Source organism: Hylobates moloch, unplaced genomic scaffold, assembly GCF_009828535.3.
Source record: "Hylobates moloch isolate HMO894 unplaced genomic scaffold, HMol_V3 SCAFFOLD_3, whole genome shotgun sequence".
Taxonomy (NCBI): Eukaryota; Metazoa; Chordata; class Mammalia; order Primates; family Hylobatidae; genus Hylobates; species Hylobates moloch.
The window spans coordinates 15,277,137-15,299,843 of record NW_026652278.1 but is presented as its reverse complement, the minus strand read 5'-3'; the positions used below and the strand labels follow the sequence as shown (position 1 = coordinate 15,299,843).

At 37.9% G+C, this 22,707-nt stretch overlaps 1 protein-coding gene across 1 annotated transcript in view; it reads left to right on the top strand.

The window, feature by feature from the left end:
• LOC116483022 (protein CASC2) overlaps window positions 1-22,009 on the top strand; it is a 162,579-nt gene extending 140,570 nt beyond the window's left edge. Inside the window, exons 6-7 of the mRNA XM_058435971.1 lie at window positions 20,524-20,632; window positions 21,442-22,009. Coding sequence (XP_058291954.1) covers window positions 20,537-20,632; window positions 21,442-21,663 — 318 coding nt within the window. The 5' untranslated portion in view covers window positions 20,524-20,536 and the 3' untranslated portion in view covers window positions 21,664-22,009. The remainder of the gene's footprint in view (window positions 1-20,523; window positions 20,633-21,441) is intronic.
• Window positions 22,010-22,707: the final 698 nt, after the last annotated feature.

The following is a 22,707-nucleotide window of genomic DNA, read 5'->3' as shown; positions in this document are numbered from 1 at the left end:
AGGGATTGATTCTAACCGAAGAGCCAGTCAGTGGCTTAGGATAGGGAAAAATTGGCTCCAGTATATATTTTAGGTGGTGCTTTTTTCTTTGGTCTTGTCACCTTTCTTCCATTCTGATTCATATGACTGTTCCTTGAGTCAGATGAACTCTCACTATTTCCATGTCTTTGCAAGCTTCAGTCAATGGTTATTCATGTACCTGGGCTGTAAGACAAAAGCAAACAAATTCTATTCTCTTCAAACCCATTAAAACCCTGGTACCAAAGACACAGTCTGCTCAATCCTCAGGTACGTGTGGAGGTTTGGTTGTTTTATTTTTTCCTTATTTTTCTTTTCTGGTTCTTCAGAAATAATCTCTTTGGGGGAAGAATGTTTTGAAGAGAGGTGCCTAGAAAAAATTTATTATTAAATACATCTTATTTGAACCATGATATGGGCAAGCCTCTTTTTAAAATACACTTTATGTTTTAATTAATATGCTGTATTTTTAGAGACGTTTTAGGATTCCAGCAAAATTGAGCAGATAGAACAGAAAGGGAGGGCCCTTATACTCTCTGCCTCCACATATATCTCCCCAACTATTGCTATCTCACACCACACTGGTACCCTCTGTTACAAGTGATGAACCTACCCAAAGGTAGGTTCATTATCAGTATCACCCAAAGTCCATGGTTGACATTAGTATTGCACATTCTATAGGTTTTGACCAATTGTCAAATAATGTGTATCCACCATTATGGTATCATACAGAATGGTGTCACTGCCCTACAAATCGTCTGTGCTCTGCCTATTAATTTCTATCTTTCCCCAGCCTCTGGCAAGCACTGATCTTTTTATTGTTTCCATAGTGTTGCCTTTTCCACGATGTCATATAGTTGTAATCATACAGTATGTGGCCTTTTGTGTTGGCTAATTTCACTAGTAAATGCATTTACATTTCTTCCCTGTCTCTTCATGGCTTGATAGCTCATTTCTTTTTAGTGCTGAATAATATTCCACTGTCTGGGCATACCACCGTTTATTTATCCATCCAACTACTGAAGGACATGTGGTTGCTTCCAACTTTTGGCAGTTATGAGAAAGCTGCTATAACATCCATATGCAGGTTTCTGTATGGACATAAGTTTTCATTTGAGTAAATACCAAGGAGCATGCTATATGGATCATATAGTAAGGGTATGTTTAGTTTTGTAAGAAATTGCCAAACTGCATAAGTGGCTGTCCATTTTGCATTCCCATCAGCAACGAATGAGCATTCCTGCTGCTCCATATCCTCATCAGCATTTGATGTTGTCAATGTTTGGGACTTTGTTCAAAGGTGTGTAGTTTAATTCGCAACAATGAGATACTTCATTGTTATTTTAATTTGCAACTTCCTAATGACATATAATGTTGGACTCCTTTTAATATGCTTACTCACCATTTTAATATCTTCTTTGGTCAGCGAGCCTCTTTTTAGACAAGGTATGTGATATGGTTTGGCTGTGTCCCCACCCAAATTTCATCTTGAATAGTAGCTCCCATAATTCCCACATGTTGTGGGAGGGACCCAGTGGGAGATAATTGAATCATAGGTGCGGTTTCCCCCATGCTGTTCTCATGGTAGTGAATAAGTCTAACGAGATCTGATGGTTTTATAAGGGGTTTCCCGTTTCACATGATTCTCATTCTCTCTTGCCTGCCACCATGTAAGACATGCTTTCATCTTCTGCCATGATTGGGAGGCCTACCCAGCCACTTGGAACTGTGAGTCCATTAAACCTCTTTTTCTTTATAAATTACCCAGTCTTGGGTATGTCTTTATCAGCAGCATGAAAACGAACAAATACAGTATACATTCCTAAAATTGTGGCCAAAACTAATTTTTGTTATTTGCATTTCCTTTTCATGGTGCCTTGTACTACATATTAAGATGATAGCTCCACTGTGATTGCTCACCAACTGACAATAATGTCAAAACTTTCCATAATCAAAATCATAAATGGGGCAATGTGTGTGATAAAGGCATATTATGATAAACAGTGCTTCATAAAATATATGTATTTGCTCATAAGAATAGTTACTCATTTATTTAACAAACATGAGTGGTTTCTGTGTGCAATATACAGTTAGGCATCTTTATGTATATTTTTAAATGCTCACAATAGCCCTTCAAGTTATGTTTTATTATCTCCACTGTACAAATGAGAAAATATCAGATATTATGCATATTTTTCCACTGCAAGCCACAGAAAATGTTAATTAAAATGTGTTTAATAAAATGAGAATATGTTGACTAATGAAACTTTAGAATCAAGAACTAGAAGGCCAGGCATGGTGGCTCATATCTGTAATCCCAGAACTTTGGGAGTCCAAGGTAGGTGGATTACCTGAGGTAAGGAGTTCCAGACCAGTTTGGCCAACATGGCAAAACCTCATCTCTACTAAAAGTACAAAAATTAGCCGGGTGTGGTGGTGTGTGACTGTAATCCCAGCTAATTGGGAGTCTGAGGCAGGAGAATCGCTTGAACCCAGGAGGCAGAGGTTGCAGTGAGCCAACATCGCACCACTGCACTTCAGCCTGGGTGACAGAGTGAGACTCTGTCTCAAAAAACAAAAAAAGAACTAGATAGATTAAGTCAGATAGGGCTTGATCTAGGGCCCGAATGATATAGCAATAATCCAGTTAGTTTCTCTTAATTTCTCAGACCTACTTCTCAGTGCTGATTCCATTCTCAGTTTCTATGGATGCTAAGATCGTTGCAGCAGCTCAGCTTTTCCATACACTCAAGTTATTGTCTTCTGTAGGAAAGAATAAAGGCCCCTTTCCCATTGCTCAAGCTAAAGACTTAGGATAAAGCCTGACTGGGCAAATTAGCTTGGCTTAAGTCACTGTTTTATCTGGGTGTCTATTGTCCCTCCTGGAGGCTGCAAGGCAGGTTTGATGTGTCTTCGTGAAAAAGAAGTACAGGGAGCAAAGACAGGCATTAACCTGTAATCATGCAGATACAATTACTTACTTACCTATTGTTGTAAATAGTATGGTGCAAAGAGATAGGATGTTCTAGGCATGGATTGGCAAATTATGGTTCCTGGTCTCAATCTGGCCAGTTGCTTGGTTTTGTAAATCAAATTTTATTGGAACACAGTCATGCTTATTCATGTACATATCGTCTATGCCTGCTTTCTGCTACAATTGCAGAGTTGAGTATTTGCTGCAGAGACTGTATGGCCAGCAAAGCCAAAAATATTTTTTCTCTGACCCTTTATAGAAAAAGTTTACTGCTCCTCCTCTAGGTACATCTAACAGAAGGAATCTAATCCCAGTGTTCAGGGTGGTATTTCTGAGGAACCGGCATTTAAGGTAAGATCAGTGATTGAAAATGGAGTATCCAGGAAAGTTTGTAGAGGGGTGGAGGCTTGAGGCAAAGTAGCAGGATCTATATAGTCCCAGGTAGAAAGGACAGCACAAATGCAGGTCCTGAATTGGCAGAGTCTTGGCACTTTGAGCAACACAGCGAAAGTTTGCATGGCTAAGTCATGGGCAGAGTGAATGCATGGTACATGATACAGAGCAAGAGAGGGGCCAGAAGATGCTGGGCCTCGGGGGCCATGCTGAAGTATCACAGAGGAATCCACTGATGGGTGAAAGCAGGGGTAAGACACAGTAAAACTGGTGTCTTAAAATGTAGCCTAGGCTGCTGTATGTAGAAGGGATGGGAAACGAAGAGGAAGAAGAGAAAGAAAATGAGGACAGCAACTGGGATGCCATGGCCATAGTCTAAGGCAGAGATGATGGTGCTTGGACTATGAATGGGAGTGAGAAGGGAGACATGGGTGCAAGATACAGTTAGACTGGGGGTTTGGTTAGGTGAACGTTGAGGATCACATGCTGGCAATGGGATAAAGGCAGTCCATTTACTGAGCTGAAGACACTGGAAGAGGAGCAGATTCAAGTGACGATGTGAAGACATGAGGAAAGATGATCAGGAGGGGCCCTACTGGTCCTGAAGTGCCATCAACACAATTCAAGTTTCTAGTTGGGTTGGTCAATGAGAGGCACTCTCAGTAAAGATCAGTTTAGTACCACAAACAGGCAATATCATCTTGAAAACAATGTCTTATTGAGGCTTTTGTGAAGACTCTGGGATAGTCTTTCCTGAAATGGTCTAGGACATGAAGTACAGTTCATTTAAATTTCTTTACACTGTGTCATTGCTCTTCAATATGTCATGGAAAGTTGGGCAAAACTGTACATTGCATTTATTTTCTACCATACCCAAGATGTTCTTGTAGCACTACACATATGAATGAGTAATGCCAATGCCAAGCTAAAATGTCCTTGAAAGGAAATGAAGTCTGTAATTTTTTAAAAGACCAATTGCCCAATAAAATGGTTTCTGACACATAACAGAATTTTTAGGTTTCCTTCCAAATTCAATGTTCTGTGACATGCAAGGCACTAGACGAGATGAGACAAAACCAAGTGATGTGTTCAAAAGTCATGGCGATGTTCTGCCTGTCCCCAGATCACTCGGCATTCCACTTCACTTTAACAAAGATATATTCCAAAGTCAACTAATTTCATGAGCTAGTATAAATAAAATTATTAATAACCTTGCAGTCTTCAAATCAGACAACGTGATTCAATTCATGGAGGCATGGCATGCTTTGAATTTTCCATGTCTCCTCTAATTTTCCTGTAAGAATTTAAAGAGTCTGAAAGAAAATATGCCTTTTCAGTTGCTCAATTTGCCTGAAACATGTCTTCTCAATCTGAAACAGGAAAGGCTTTGTTCTCTCTGTCTTTCTCTCCCATATTCTCTAAGGATGTCCTTTTCTTTCAGCAGCTCCACGGAGCCCCAGAGCACTGAACACCAGAGCCTCAGCAGCCTGGTGCTGTTCGCCCCTGTGCTCGGCGTCACAGAGACTCACGCAAGGGAAGCTGTGAGATGCTGAGCCTTCACCTGCGTGGGAAGTGAACTGGAAGACCACTGCCAATTGGCATAGATTACAAGAACTCATTTACCCAGCTCTATTTACATTTCAGGGTGCAGTTGAGCCTGTAACATTTCTCTGCCATCGGTTTATTTTTACCCCCTAAAATCATCACTCTTTTAGCTGTTTACAAGATCAAAGCTGGCCAGTATGATACTACTGGGTAGAGTTCTCTGAAACTTGTAAATAAGGAATACCTCTGTTTCTTCAAAATAAAGGAAACAAGAAGAGATAATCACACAATCACAGAGCTAGCCAAGGAGGCAGAGAGCACATAATGTGCCCCAGCCACCCCAGCTGTTATTAATTCAATATGCATCCACCAAGGCTTTGCTGAGAACCTACCATGTGTAAGACACTGTGAAGGGCCCGTTGGGACCCACAAATGAACGAAGACCTCATCCAGAGCTCACACACAGTACTATCTGATACACAGTGCCAGAGAAGGATAAAGGGCTCTGGGAGAGAAGAAGTAAGAAGGATTGTTCCTTTTGGCCTGGGATGGGAGGGCAAAGATGCTGGAAGACTTTGTGGAGGAAGCAATATTTGCACAACATCATCTTGAGAGTTGAGTAAGATTTGGCAACAGGAACAAGAAGGGCAAGGGTATGAAGAACACTCTTTGATAGTTAACAAGGACCATAGCCAGTTCTGGGTAGCTTCAGCAGTGAGGAATTTATTGAAAGGATTTTGAAAGGTTCCACCAATAGGAAGGAACTAAGGCAGCATGGAGGCTGGAGGGCAGGCTCTGCCCCAATTGTGAGCTCAGACACAGGCAGCCATGGCCAGGATGCAATTCTAGTTGGATCCAGCTGTTTGTCCCTCTGCTGAAGATTCAAATTCCCAGGAGTGAAGCTTCGAGGGAGCTGGTGGCCTCGTGGCTCAGAGAGGGTGGAGCTCCCAGTGACAGCCACAGCCAGCTGTCCAATAGGGGAGAGGAAAAGGAAACCACATGCTCTTAGAAAGGGGCAAAGCATGTTGGGCATGTCTTGGCTGGAAAAGAGTCTGACACTTTATTCATCAGAAACTGGGGACATCCCTTTTTTCTTTCTTTTGTAGCTGAAGGGTGTTGAGTCAAGTTGTATTCTCACATGATCTGGGTACTCTGAAGGCACAGCACCGCAAAGGCTCTAGGGTGGGAGGGAGCAGCATGTGGCATTTCCCAGGAACCGAAAGAGGAGCCGGGGAGGCTGGAGTGCAGGAGGTGAGAAGCTGTGGGCAGTCTCAGGCCGGGCTGTCTCAGTCAGGGTGAGAGAAGCAGGACCATTAGGATGGTGTAGAGCAAGCAATTGTAGGAGCAGGAGAAATAGACTCAAGATGCAGTTTCTTCTTCAGCTGAGCCTGAAGTTATAGGGCAGGTGATCAGGACCTTGAAGTAGGGGAGAGCCCAAGAGGGATGAGCTAGAACCTGCCTCTGTCTCTCACTGAAACCTGCATTGACCTTTCTCATCTCCCAATTAGAAATGGCCTCTGCCAGTTGATTGTCGTACCTAAGATATGCATTAATGTTTGCCATAGGAACGGTGCCTCCCTACATGCAGGCCTTTTGCAGTTCACAACCTGCACAACCATGCATAGTGACGCTAACACACACACACACGCACACACACATGCATGCATGCACACACACTCTGTGTCTGAGAGTAATTATTGAACCACTTTAAAAAGCTGCACTGCTTTCTCAGCATAATAGATATTGTGCTAAGTGTCCTGGACTTAGCATGAATTTCTCAAGGCAGTAGTTTCCTGGACATCCATCTCTAAGCATGACATGAAGGATCCTAAGCAGTGGCCTTTACACTCCTTCCGTGGTTCCAAAATTCTTCCCCACTCTAATGTACTTCAGAGCCTAAAAGGCCAACTTTGCTTCCCATTTTAGCTCAAAGCACTCAGAGCCCCTGTTAAATACCAAAGTGTCCGTAGAGAAGGTGTCACTTATTTACAAGCTATTGTACTTTAACTTCAGCCCCTAAAAGGGCCCTGAGAGATTGGTACCCAAGATATATAAGTTTTGATGGGAGAAGGGGAAGGAGAGAGAGAAGTGTTTGGTGTTCCTTGCATACTACAAGCAGCTCAGGTACAGGATGTTTGTCAGATGAGAGGTAGAGAGATGCTGAAGACAAATGTCCCACTGACCCATTTTGCCATCAGTGGGTCCTGGCCAGAATGTACCCTTTAAATGGATTTGTCACTGCAGAGATTCTGACACTCCTGGCTGGAATGGAAATTTATCAAGGATAGAAAAATAATGTCCAAAGAATGTGTCAATGACAAAAGCGAGTCTGTTCATATAAAAAAGAGGTGCCCCTGGTCCCAGTGTGAAGGACAGACAGGGGTAAGTGGAAAGGGTCTAGCGGGGAGACTGCAAACCAGACTCGGAGAAACACATGACATCGTTATGGTGGAGAGAAGAACATTGAGAAAGCATTGAGCCTCTTAAGGGGAGGCAGCGTGGTCAACAACATGCACATAGCCTGTGGTCTTGCACAAAATCAACTGTTCCACTGGCTGAAAATGTAACCTTTGGATGGATTTGTCATTCCTGGCTAGAATGGAAAACCCCCATGCCTGAAGGATCTGCCCTGGGCAAGAGAAGTAGCCACAGAGGCCCTTTAGTGTACCCCTGGCTGTGTCTCGTTCTCTGATGTGCTTCCTCCCATCTCCAGGACCTCTCGAAGGCCATCCCATTTAGAATTACAGTCCCTGACACCCATGCCTGTGGTACCTAGGACATTAGCACTGGGCGTCTTTCAATTTTATTCTTTGCTTTTCTTGGCAAAGCTCCTTCCAACAGCCTTAGACAAAAACAGTCAAGATGAAAGCATCTTGGAAGCACTTACACAATAATCCTGTCACTTGCGGACTTAGAAAAGGGAACAGCTTTTCCTGAGAAAGTGACAAGCCACAGTGTGACCCATTGGCTGTCATCAAACCTTTCCCTGGAGCCTGGAGGGCCCTCCAACTCAAGCCAGGTCCCTTGAAAACCGACCCTCAAAACCCTTGTCTAGAAGAAGCAGCTGCAGCTGCCTTGGGCATGACAATTTCTCATTTATTATGTGCTTTTCAGAAGACGTTGCCAACCAGCGCCCTGTAATGGATCCTACTTGTGAGTCAATGAACACAATTTCAATCAGTTTCTGCAGATGAATATGTTAATAACTTTGCACTTTCTCCATACATGGAAACACATATATACACACACTCACCTCCCTCAAACCTAGTGCACATTAGATAATGAAAACAAACAGAAAATTCCTAGCAATATATTCTTGATACATTCTACATCTTCACAGAAACTGTAATTGCAAGTCAGTACTTGCCTACATACATCTAATAATTTTCTTTTTGAATTGCACAAGGAGCCATCAGCAAATGATCATTTTTTGCTTACAGAAGAAAGTCAAAATAGATTCTCTTTCCTTAGGCTTACATCAGAAGCATAATATTAATTCGGGCTAAAGGCAGCTAGCACATTTTTCCTGATGAGTGTGTGAAGCAGTCAGCTTCCTCTGAAACCATCAACATTCACAAGTCAGGATGGAAAAGGGGCAGGAGTAGAAGTAGGGAAGGTGTGTTCTGAAGTCAAGGTGTTTGCTGGAGCAATGTAACCTTCCATGAAAGTAGAGCTTGTGACCCATTCCGCTAATATAAAAGCCCCAGTCTTTGGAACCAAGTAAACTTGGTTATAAACACGTTATAAGTTCCTGGCATCTAAGGTGAATCCCCACCCCCACACACATATTTCACTGTCACTTTGCCTTTTTGTCTCTCTAACCTATTCCCTCACGCTGCCATCTCTTTCTCCAGGGAGGCACTTCCACACTCTTGCTTATCTCTGAGCTGCTGGTAGATGCGTTACCTGAACTCTAAGAAATGCTACACTTTATTTTTGTCTGATCTTTAAAAAATGTTTCCTCCCAACTTATTTGTCCTTTTGGCTTAGAGGTGGACATGCCCAGCAGGGTGCATTTACCCTGCTGATCTGTGGGCTATTTTCACCCTTCTCGGTGAGTGCTTTTTTTCTACTCTGATGCTGGTCTCATCCCCTGAGGATAGCCCATGGAAAATCACCCCTTCTCAGAAACCTGCTTTTCACATGAGCTGTCTAGTGGGAATCTTGGGCTAGGAGCTTCGTAGGTTCTCCAGCTGCCCCTACTCCCATCTTGAAGGCCCTGCCCAGAGCAGATGTTCTGGAAATATGTGATGCAGGAATGTATAAACCCAGTTCAATTCTCTCATCAAGAAGATGAAGAAACTTAGATTTTAAACAAACAAACAAACAAAATACCTTGTCACACAGAGAGTTGGTGACAAAGATGAGAAATGACAAAAAACGGGAAATGAGAAACAGATCAGTATCGATTCTTTCCAGTATCAATTTGTGAGTAGAAACAGCCTATATTGAACAGTCTCCAAATAACTAGGAAGAAAAATGTAATTAAAGCTTTTATTCTCAAATTGTAAAATCTGTGAAGAACTGGTCAGACTTTCTGCTTCTGTTTTAAAAAGATTTATTTTCCTCTTAATACAGAAGTTCAATAGCCACATAAAAATTGGAAATATGAGAGTAACATAAAGAAGGAAAACAAATTCAGCTATACATTTAGAATCCCAAAGAAAACTATTGTCAACATCTTGCTGCATTCAAATGTAATCTTTAATATTTTTTCTTGTAAAAACACTTAACAAAACAGTTGTATTCATACTGTGATTTTGTGTACTTTTTGTTTTTTATTTTTAATATTATAATATTTTCCCCTAGTTCTCCAAGATATTATGAAATTTTTTAAATAGAATTTATATGGCTGTATAATTTTTCAGGAAATTGATATAACAATAACATAAAGATCCCTTATGGTTCAATTTTACATTGTTTCCAAGACTACCTTATTCTAAGTATTATTGCCGTGAATATCTTTGTGGGAAAGGAGGTGGATTTCCATTTTTGGAACTTTTTTCCTTAGGATGGATTCCCAGTTGTAGAATTACTGAATCAATATCAGGTCCATTTTCAAGGCTCAGGTTGTTTGTTATTTGAAATCCACATTGCCAAATTGTTGTCCAAAAGAATAATATAAATTTATATGCTCACTAGCAATATGTGACAGACTATTTTATCATACCTTAATGAACATTGTTTTTATCATTTAAAAATATTTCCAGCCATGAGCCTGTAGTCCCAGCTACTCAGGAGACTGAAGCGGGAGAATGGCTTGAGGCCAGGAGGTCAAGACTATGGTGTGCCATGATACCACCGGTGAATAGCTACTGCACCAGTAGGTTGTCCACCCTGGGCAACACAGTGAGACCCTGTCTCTAAAAAAAAAAAAATTTAGTATTTCCTAATTTGTAAAGTAAAAATTGATATATTTGAGTTGCTTTAATTTCCATTTTCTCAGTTCCCCATGAGGATGAACATTTTCTCATTTAAAATACTGGTCAAATTTTTATTATTTTTTTTTTTATTTTTATTTTTGAGGTGGAGTCTCACTTTGTCACCCAGGCTGGAGTGCAGTGGCGCGATCTCAGCTCACTGCAACCTCCACCTCCCGGGTTCAAGCGATTCTCTTGCCTCGACTGATGGAGTAGCTGGGATTACAGGTGCAGGTGCCACCATGCCTGGCTAATTTTTGTATTTTCAGTAGAGACAGGGTTTCACTATGTTGGCCAGTCTGGTCTCAAACTCTTGACCTCAAGTGATCTGCCTGCCTTGGCCTCTCAAAGTGCTGGGATTACATACATAAGCCACCTCACCCAGTCTATATTTTTATTATTTTTAAAATTTGTGTGTGACCTTGCCTGTTTATCTGTTAGAATATCAGTGTTTTTGTGTCAATTTATATTAACTTTTTATTATTATAGATATAATTTTTATATCTGTTGCAAATATACTTTTCCAGTTTTTGTTTGGCTTTTTAAAACTTCATGAAAATACAATAAATTACACACAAAGTGCAAAATTAGACAAAGTTGAACCTACACCATCAGCACAATCAAGACAATGAACTTATTCATCGCCCCCAAAAGTTTTGACTTCTTCATTCCCCATCCCCAGGTGACCACTGATCTGCTTTCTGACACTAAGTTTTTCTAGAATTTATGTTAGTGAAATAATATAATATGTACTCTCATTTTGTTGCTACTCTTTCACCAGGAATTATTAATTTCGGATTCAATCATGTTGTTGTGTTTAACAATAGTTCATTCTCTTTTTCATTGCTGAGTAGTATTCCATCGTATGGTTTTGCCAATTTATTTATTCATTCCCCTGTTAATGGACATTTTGTTTCCAGATCTCTGCTATTACAAATGAATATGCTATGAGCATATTGTATAAGTCATGTACAAGTCTTCCTGTGGATATGTGCTTTTGTTGCTCTTGGATAAATAATACCTAGTAGTGGAATGGCTGGATCATATAGTAAGTGGATATTTAATGTTTTCAAAAACTAACAAACTGTTTTCCACATCAATTATACCATTGTATGAGAGTTCTAATTTCTTCACCTCCTCACTGACATTGGGTATAGTCAGCCTTTTAATTAATTTAATTTAATTTAATAGATTTGTAGTGGTATCTCATCACAGCTTTAATTTGCATTTTTCTATTGTGTAATGATGTCAGCCTTTTTTCATGTGCTTATTCATCACTATATTTCTTCTTTAATGAAGTATCCTTCAAATCTTTTGCCCATTTTTTGTTTTTTTAATTATTGAGTTTTGAGAGTTATTTATATATTCTGTGTACAAGTACTTTATTAGATATATAATTTGCAAATGTTTTCTTCCCATCTGTGGCTTCTTTTTTCCATATTCTTGGTAGTGTCTTTTGAACAGCAGAAGTTTTAAATTTTGATGAAGTCCAATTTATCAATTGGCTCCTTTCTGAATTAAGCTTGGCATTGTATCTAAGTATTTTTTGCCTAACCCAAAGTTACAAAGTTTTCTATGTTATTTTCTCAAAGTGTTACATATCTTTGCAAATACTTATCCAATTGCTCTGACCTATTTAAAAAAGAAATTATCCTTTTGTCACAGTATTGCCTTTGCACTTTTGTTGAAAATTAGTAGGCTGGATATGTGAAGGTCTAGCTCTGTACTCTATTCTATTCTATTTGTCTCTTTTTCAATCTTTATGTCAATACCACTGTGTCTTGACTACTGTAATTTTATATGTCCTAAGTCAGGCAGTGTTAGTACTCCAAATTTGTTTTTCTTTTTCATAGCTCTTTTGGCTATTCCAGATCCTTCATGTTTTTATATGAACTTCTAGAATAAGTTGGTCAACTTCTACAAAATCATCTGCTGGAATTTTGATTAGGATCGCATTGAATTTGTAGATGAACTAAGGAAACAACTGAAAACATAATTTCACTTATTGACTAATGAGCATATGATATCCATTTATTTAAGTCTCTTTTAATATCTTTCAGTCATGTTTTCATAGTTTTCAGTATGCAGGTCTTTCACATCTGCATTAGTCAGGCTTCTCTTTAGGGACAGATCTTTAGCCAGATCTCTCTCTAAGTATTTCATGTTATATAATGCTATTATAAATGGTATTGTTTTTATAATTTTAATTCCTGTTTGTTGCTAGGGTATATGTATGTATATATATATTTATATTAATTTATAAATATATATTTACATATATATTCAAAATTGATTTTTTGCATATTGTTCTTGTATCCTGCAAGCTTATTAAACTCATTTATTAGTTGTGGTAATGTTTAGGTAGATTTCATCAGATTTTCTGCTCACATCATTATGTCTTCTGCAAATAAACACAGTTTTACTTCTTTTCAATCTGGATGACTTTTATATCGTATATTGACTTATTACACTTGTTAGAAATTCCAATAAATGTTGAATAGAAGCGGAAAGAGTACACATTCCTGTCTCATTCCTGTTCTTGGAGGGAAAACATTCAGTCTTTCACCACTAAGTATAACGTTAGCTGTAGGTTTTCAGCAAATGCTTTTGAACAGCGTGAGGAAGTTCCCTTTTATTCGTAGTTTAAGGAGAATTGAATGTTTATGGAGAAAGAAACAGGAATGCTGTAGAATTTTGTGAAATGCTGATTCTGCATGTGTTGTGATCATCAAATGATCTTTGTTTTGGGTTTATCTGTATGGTGAATTATGATTGCTTTTTTAATGTTACATAAAAAAACCTTACATGATAGACATGATGTATTACCCCTTTCAATATATTACTAGATTCAATTTGCTGAAATTTGTTTAGAATGTTTACATCCATGTTAACAACAGTATTAGTTTGTAGTTCTCTTTTTGCATAATGCCTTTGTTTGGTTTAGCTATCAGGGTAAGGCTGGCCTCATAGAATGAGTTAGGAAGCATTCCTTCATTTTCAATTTTCTGGAAGACTTTGTTTACCATTGTTATTATTAATTTCTTTAATGTAGAATTCTCCAGTGAAGCCACCTGGGCCTGGAGTTTTCTTTGTGGGAAGATTTTTACCTACAAATTCAATTTAGACATAGGGCTATTTAGGTTATCTATTTATTCATGAGTGGGTTTTGATAGTTTGCATCTTTCAAGGAATTTGTTTCTTTTGTCTAAGCTGTTGAATTTATTGACATAAAATTGTTCATAAAATCTCTTTATTATTCTTTTAACATCTGTAGATTTTGTAGTGATATCACCCAACTCTCTCATTTCTAATACTAGTAATTTGTGTTTTCTACTTTTTTCTTGATCAGCAAGAAAAATCTCTAGATATAGAGATTTTTCAATCTTATTGATGCCTTCAAATAACTAATTTTTTGGTTCATTAATTTTCTCTACTGTTTTTCTGGTTTTTATTCTATTAGTTTCTGCTCTGATCTTTATGATTTCTTTCTTCTTCTTATTGTGTGTTTTATTTGCTCTTTTTTTGCTACTTTTCCAAGGTGAAAAATTAGGTCATTTATTTGAGATGTTTCTTCTTTTTTCATGTATGCATTTAATGATAACTGTATCTCTAGTACTATTTAACAGCATCTCACAAAGTTTGATATGTTGTATTTAGATTTAAATTCGGTTGAAACTATTTTCTAATTTCCCTTTTTGATTTCTTTTTGACCAGGGGTTTATTTAGAAGTATGTTATTTCTAAATATTTGGTGATTTGCCAAATATTTTTCTGTCATTGTTTTCTAATTTAATTTCATTTTGGTCAAATAATATACTTTGTGTCGACTTGAATTCTTTTGGATTTTTTGAGCACTTTTTGTGGCCCAGAATATAGTCCTTGGTAAATGTAATTTATGTCCTTAAAAAATAATGTGTATTATGCTGTTGTCAGGTGGCGTGTTCCATAAATGCCAATCAAATCAAGTTGGTTGGTAATATTCAGATATTCTATATTATATTCTTATTGATTGTCTGTCTACTTCTTTGACCAATTAATAATAAAGGTGTATTCAAATCTGTGGCTATCATTTTGGATTTTTTAATTTCTCTTTCCGGTACCATCAGTTTTGCTCATATAATTTGAAGCTCTGTTATTGAGTACATAAATATTTAGAGTCATTATGTCCCTTAATGAACTAACCCTTTTAAAATTATAAAATGGCCTTCATTATTTCTGGTAATATTCTTTGATCTAAAATCTACCTTGTCTAATATTAATATAGCCACTTTAACGTTCTTTTGTTTAGTGTGGCATAGTATATATTGTCCATCCTTTTACTTTTAACCTTTTTGTGTCTTTATGTATAAAGTGTGCCTCTTATAGGCAGCATACCCCATCTTATCATTTCTGCTTTTAGTTAAGGTGTTTCCATCACTTACGTTTAATGTGCTTATTGATATAGCTATGTTTAAGTCTATCATCTCACTATTTGTTTTCCATTTATCCCTTCAGTTATTTGCTCTCTTTTCCTCTCTTTTTTTTCTGTCTTCTCTTGAATTAATTGAATATTTTTTGTTATTCAATGTTTATGTCCTTTGTTGGTTTCTTAGCCATAACTCTTTGTTGTCATCTTTATGATTGGGTTTATACTATACATATTTAATTTATTTAGGGTTTACAGTACACCTATTTAATTTATTACAGTATTCCTTCAAGTGATATTATATGACTTCACATATGTTATAAGATTTTTTTTTTATTGGATGCTTCCGTTTCTCCCTTCTTAGGCCTTGGCTATTGCTACAAATTTTACTTTCACATATGTTACAAATCCATACTACATTGTAACTATTTTTGTTTAAATAGTCAGTGATTGTTTAAAAATATTTTAAAACCAGAAAAAAAATATTTAACTATGTAGATGCCATATCCTCTTCTTTTCATTCCTTGATGGCAATCTATATTTTCTGAAAACTCTGAAGAAGCCTTTATTTTACCTTTGTTTGTGAAGCTATTTTTATGGTACAGAACTCTGGATTCACAGATTTGTTTTTCAGCTCTATAAACATGTTGCTCTACTGTCTTCTCACATTGTTTCTAACAAGAAATCTGTTAGAATCCATATCTTTATTCCTGTGTATGCAGCATAATTTTATTTTTCCTATGACTACTTTTGAGAATTTTTGACTTTTTAGAAAAGTTTTAAAAACAATTTTACTTTTGAGCAATGTGATTATGATGTGTCTAGGTGTGGTTTTCTTCATGTTTCACGTGCTTGTGTTTTGCCTAGCTTTTTGGCTCTCTGGATTTACAGTTTCCATGAAAACTTTTCAGACATTATTTCTTCAAATTTTTTTTCTTTTCTCCATCCCTCCTGCTCTTTGAAAATTCCAGTTCTAGTTATATTAAGCCTCGAAAGTCCCACAGCTCACTAATGGTGCTTTCATTAAAAAATTTTTTTTTCCTTCTGTGCTTCATCTTGAAAGTTTCTGTGGGTATATCTTCAGGTTCACTGATCTTTCCTTCTGCAAGATCTAATCTTCTGTTAATCCCATACAATGTATTTGCCATCTCATACATTGTAGATTTTCTTTTTAGGACCTCAATTTGAGTATTTTAAAAATATCTTCCATGTATGTCTCTGCCTAATGTTTTAAACATGTGGACTACATACAATAATTGGGTATTCTTGCTTGCTACTTGTAACATCTATGTCAGTCCAGGTTGCTTTTGATTGGTTTTTTTTCATTGCAGGTCATAGTTTCCCATTTTTCTGCATACCTAGTTATTTCTACTTGAATGTCAGACAGTGTAAGTTTCCTTATTGGGTGCTTGATATTTTTGTATTCCTGTAAATATTTTTCAGCTGTTTTGTGACATAGTTGAGTTATCTGAAAACAGTTTGGACTATTGGGTCTTACTTTTAAGATTTGTTATGTGGTAGCAGAGCTGTACTCAGCCTAAAGACATTAATTTCCTGCCACTATCAATGCACTATGAACTAATGCCCTATGAACCAGGAAGTTGTCCAGTCTGGCTGGTGGGAACACACCACTTTCCAGATCTGTGTTATGCTGGACGCTGTTGCCTCTAACCCTTTCAGTTGTTTTTTCACCTGAGTTTGGATAGTTTCTTCGCACACCTGCAATGAACAATCATCAGCTAAATACTTGCAGGGGGTCCTCGGCAGATTTCTGGAATTCTCCTTGTGTGCCTTCTCTCCTCCCTTGCACCCCGTCTTGTGAACTCCAGCTCCTTTGGTCTCCCCAGATTCTCAGCTCCACCTCTTCAATGAGAGAATCTGCCAGGTTGTCTGGTCCTGCACCATCACCTGGAAACTCACTCCAGGCAGTAAGCTGGGGCAATCCTAGGGTCACCTCGTTAATAAACCTGTCTCTCAAGGATCAGTGTTCTCCATTGTTTGATAATCAGTATCTCAGAAACTGTTCTGAAGATATTCTGTTGGCTTTTTGGTTGTTTCAGGAGAATAAAATCAATCTGTTTTATTCCAATTTGATTGAAAGGAAAAGGCCCTGCCCAATATCTTTTTACATAAGTACCTTTTGTGCATATATCTTCTAGAGTCAAGCTCTATTGCTTGTAAGAAAGAACCTATATGTTACGTCCTGTTTGAATCCATCAGTCCCTCCAAAGGGCAGAATCAGACTTCACGTATTTTCCTGTTTCAAAGGGTTCCCTTCTCTCCTGAGCTGCCCATTAAGATCCTGTCACCTGGGGCAAGTGCCTCCATCTGTCAGGTGATTTGCAGAGCATGACTTTCACTCTCTGCCCTCCCTCCAAGACTCCCTTAAGCTCACTAACTATGCCTCATCCTTTAGGGCTCTGCTTAAATGCCAGCTCTTCGGGAAGCATCTTTCCCTGACCCTTAGATTGGATTGGGACTCCCCTGCTAAGTATTCTCACCACTTTCTGTACCTACTTAGATTTTTATTCCTTTCACTCTATTGTAATTATTTGTGCTTAAAAATCAGCATCCTCCATTCAATCGTGAGCTTCAGAAGGACAGGGACTCCTCTGTCCTGTTCTTTGCTTTATCCTCTTTGTAGTGACAGGCCCATAGCAAGTACTTAGTAAATATTTGTTAATAAGTGAATAAACAAATAAACCAATGAATCAATGAGTGTACCTTACTTATAAGATGATAAACTGGGACCTTCTGGATGAATTGATTGATCAGGTGGCTCTGGCTTGATGATCTTTCATCTTAGTAATTTTAAAATGCAAAAGCACTATCAACTTAAGTTGAGAGGAAGTTGTGATTCCCACTGCAGGGAGAAGAGGGCAGTTTACTCGCCGAGAGTGATTTCCTCAGACCACCACCCACAGGGAATAACCCTGGTTTCTCCAGAGGGGAAAGAACGTAATGTCCAAACAAGTCAGACCTGGAAGGAAGCTTTAGAAATCAGTGAGTTCAACTCTTTCTTCCACAAAGACAAAACAAGGAGGAGACCTGCTGAGGTTATGGGGCTGTTTGGTGGCAGAACCTGGACCAGAAACTTAATCTCCTGATTATTCCATGGTCTTTCCACCCCCTAACTTCCATATAGCCCCACACCAATTTGAAATTGAGCCCGGGGAAGTGGAGCCCCATAGATAATTTCTGACTATAATAATGTCACTGATTTGTTGGACTTGCTTTTCTGCAAAAGAGAAATACAATAGCAAGCCATATCTTCCATACAGAAGAGCATTTTCTAATAAATCCATGCAACTGGAACTCTGAAAACCATCACTTCTAGATCTTTTGGGTAAGGTCAAGTGTGGAAGTCTGAAATATCCCAAACGTTATATGTTGTTAATACTAATGGTCATGAACAAATATACATATAAGTATCTGTATATCTGTATATAAGTATACGTGTAAGTGCATATAAGTATAAACAAGTATACATGTAAGTATCTGCAGGTACAAGCTGAAGCCAACCTATTTTTAAAAAAGCAGTGAGCTTTATAATATATATGAACTCATTTCAACTGCGTGTGTAAATCACCACCTGTATCTGCAGGGAAAGTGTTTTAACCCAGCATGCTGCCCCCAACCAACATCATTTCCAGCTTTGAACTTATCCTGGGACTGCTTTTGCTAGCCAACTACTCTGCAGCTGAAGTGCTATTGTTCCATTTAATAATAGCCTAAGCAACTATTCCTTTTTAATGCAAAGTCCTGGAACTTACGTTGATTACAAGATAGTGACTCACCTTTTGTCTCTTTCTGTGCCTCCACCCCACCTGGATCTTTTTGCTCCTGCAAATTTTAGTGAGTGGGTTACCTAGAACACCAGTCCAATAAAGGTTGGACTAGAATACCAGACAAGAAAAGGATGAGCTCATTTCCCCTCTATGCTGTCAGTCTTCGAACATAGTGAGACCTATTGTGAGTCTTCCTGCTGGGGAGGGTCTTGCGGTGCCTCCCACACACTGGCTGTGAACTTGTTCCCAACAAATGAGTCTGTGGGTTGGGAATGTCATCTATCTGAGCAGGTATCTGTCCATATACTATCTCATTACCAGTAAAACTCTGAGCCTAAAGGTGACACATGGCCAAGAGCTGCTCTGCTGTTAACCATGCACAATCCGTGGCAGCAAAGGTTGAAGTGAGCATAACCTGCAACATTTCCATGGAAGCCTTAAACCTTTCTCACAGTGGTTCTGCCCATTGTCAGACAATTATATTAGAGAAAGGTTTTCATTTTCATAGCATGTTCAGATTTTGGAGAGAAATGCAAAGAGCAGTGAAGGAGGAAAGGTAAACCCTTCCTCCCAGGCTTCAACAGAGTCAACCCGGGAATCAATGAGATGACAGATGTTGGAGACAGATGTCTGAATATCCACTCAATAGTCAGGCTTAATGAACTAACACAGGAAGAGCAATTAGAGAATTCATTAATTATACTCTAAGTTCACTTTCATTGTTAATTCTAATCCTTTATTTGGGCTAATGACTTCAGCTTTTCTTATAATAATTTGTGCCTATCAGTGAATGATAACATCTTCAAATTTCCATAATTGTGTAAAATTCAAACTATATGTGTAGCTCTAAATTGGACCTAAAGTAGCTTCTAAGGGTACATAAGACACTTCAAGATAACATAAATGAGGAGAAAAACAAAAGTAAGAACATAACATGGAGTAAAGAATAAGGCTAATATAAAAATACAAACTACAAAGTCTTATATACTTGCTTCGGGTTCTATTTTATAAGTGGGAATAGCTCAGATAGCTCAGCCAATATGTTCACCCATTAACAATGCACAGGCGTTTGTTTAGTTCTACAATTAAACATGTGCCACAGTAGATCCACTCTAACTCAATAGTTTGCTAATTGTTTGTTATTCTTGCATAACATGCTGTCCTGTATTCTTTAATCATCTATTACAAAAAAAAAACAACAAAAAAAAACAGAAATTCCTTCAGTGAATAATACATAATGAAAAATGCATTTTTATTCCCTTTATGAACTCTGGCCAGCTTCTAAGAAAGGGTAATGAGATTTCGCACAGCTCAACTCTAAGTCTTGCTCCTGAACCAATAAATATGCGCTCATTTGCATACTCTCTTTCCATCCTTCTTGAGCAAGCCACACTGACACAAGAGCCTCCTTGCTAGGCACGGAAACTGTTTCAAGATGTTTCAAGCCGAGAAAGGGCCACCTGCATGCATTATGGTTAAGACTTTAAGTTATCTTACTGCTCAAGTCTTCCTGAAAAAAGTTCAAAAGGTGTTCATCTGAATCATTCATGCTTTTGTTATCCGTGACCTAAAGCAATATGGTAGCTTTTTTGTGTGGGGGCTGGTGGCGGGGCAGAGATTGAACTTTTATTTTAAAAACATTTGTATGCTCCAATATTTCAATAATATATGGATTTTTATTATATTCTAAAGTTGTACTTGATATTACATATGAGCTAAGTTCTAACATGAAGTATTATAAAAAGGATACAATTTATTTAAAAAATCTACCATTTTGATCAAAAAGAAACCCATATATGAAAATATAATTTCACATAATTGTAAGATTTTTATCTTGTGCATTTTTGTTTGATTACATAAAGTGGGAAAAGATACAGCTTAATTTACTTCTAAGCTGATATAAAATGCCTAACTAAACTAGAAAACAATTACAGTAGCATAATTTTATTTGCATCTATGAGTATTATTTTTGTGATTTCAGAGCCAGAAAATGCATGACACAGGAGAAGATACACCCTCATCTGTTCAGTGAGAGATGTGCAAATCAATATCAACACAGAACTGCTGAAGAAAAAAAAATGTGTGTGTATGTGTATATATATGTATATGTGTGCGTGTGTGTGTATACATATATATATATTTACATATATAGTATGGGCTATTTCACCTTTGCAAGCTGGGAGCCATTAAGTAATGGCTCCCACCACTCCCCCACCCCCTTCAGTAAAACACATCCTGAACATTGGGCCCATGTTTTCAAGAAGAATGTGCCCCACTGCCCCTTGGAAACTCCATTTCATTTACTTGGTTCAGTTAGTTAATGACGGTCCATTTTGACTCAAATATCCAGTTCCCTTTCATCAATCATGTCTTTCTGGACTGTCAGTTTTAGGGCAAGGATTACAAAGCCCTTCCATGCAGATATCCGCAGAGAAAAACCCAGACCCACATCCCCATTTAGGATTGCTTAGGGACTCGTTTCTTCCACTTCCTTCCAAATGCAAAGAATGAGCTATGTGAAAGGGGAAAACCCCACTGGAAAATGAATGTTGGTGACTCAAGTGTTAATCTAGAAAGTCTTATGATTTGGTGCTGGAAAAGGGCATTGTAATAAGATGGTTCTTTATACCATGCAAACCAGGGGAATACAAAACACTGTCAACCATGGAAATAAGATTTAATTTGGAATCACAACACATAGGGTTTTTTCCACTTTAAATTCTTTTTATTCAATCATATTTGTTATAAATATTCAATAGAAATCCAGTTTTTCAAGACTGAAATGGTCTTTAATGAAGCAAGCCATGTGTGGCTTTTCAGGCGAGCATTTTCATGCTTGGTTAATTGTAAGGATGTTCATATTCCTTTCCCAAAAAATATTAATTGTGATTCTGCTTAGGTCTCTGAAAAGCAACTTATTCACTGGAGATGTGAGGAGCCATCCACACATCACAATTCTATAGACATCAAATGCATGAAGCATTTCGGATCTGCTTTAAGACTGAGGCAGACTTTCCATCTGGACACAGCCGACCATCCATGTGTCATTACGATGAATTCAGCACTTCCCTGGAAGCTGGAAGGGTCAAATTCAACTTCAGCTCTGCCGCTTGCAGCTTAACTTGCTGTTTAACCTTGGGCAAGCTGCCATCCCACACGAGGCCGAAGGTGTCGGTTTTTAAAATACAGAAATTGGGTTCCATGAGGGATTATCAATATACTGCTGGTTGGCCAAATTCCATCTGCTACTTGCCTTTGTAAATAAAGTTTTATTGAAACACGAACATGCCCATTAGTTTACTCTTGTCTATGACTACAAGGGCAAAGTTGAATAGTTGTTACAGAGACCAGGCTCACAAAGCCTAGGTTATTTACTATTTGCCCATTTACAGAGTAAGTTTGCCAGCCCTGGACTGCTTAATTTTTTGAGTTCTTTCTAATTCTAGAATTCTTTATATAGTTTATGAAACCCCTAATGTTTATATATTAATTATTTCAATACCCGGTCTTTACTGAGTTCCTCCTATGAAGCATACATCAAGGTATATGTGTGATACATTAACTAAACTTTGTAACAGTATCTTAAATAGGATTTCAATGACTAACGGCTCTTGGAAATATCCAAGGTAACATTTGGGGGCAAATGTCTTATGATTTGATTATCATCGGTAAATAGAGCATATCTTTTTTTCTACTAACAATGTTTAAGAAGTTAAAAAAAAAATCAAGAAAACTCCGTATGGTACTAGAGACTTATTGCATTAAGACATCATCTTAACAGATTGTTTAGTTTTGGTAATATAATTTGACATCTAAACATAAGCTGAGAGGGATCTCCCTCAAAACCTTTGATAATATGATTCATTGTCAAATGTTTGTTTTGCCTATCTGGCACTCATTAATTAATTCTTTTTAATATAGCTTGGATTTACTGATTTTGAAAAAGAGAATTATTCTTATTGATGTTGCTAAAATATCCAGGTGGCTTGAATTTCACCAACTAGATAGTTTAATCTAGCACATTTGTGTAGCCCTAATCAAATCTTTACTAACAGATGTGAGAAGCCCAGTACTGGCGCTAATGTTTGTGTCTCAATGATAATTAAATTAGCTTAATAAGGAAAATAAATGAACAATAATCACCAAAATTTTTCCCTAAACCTGT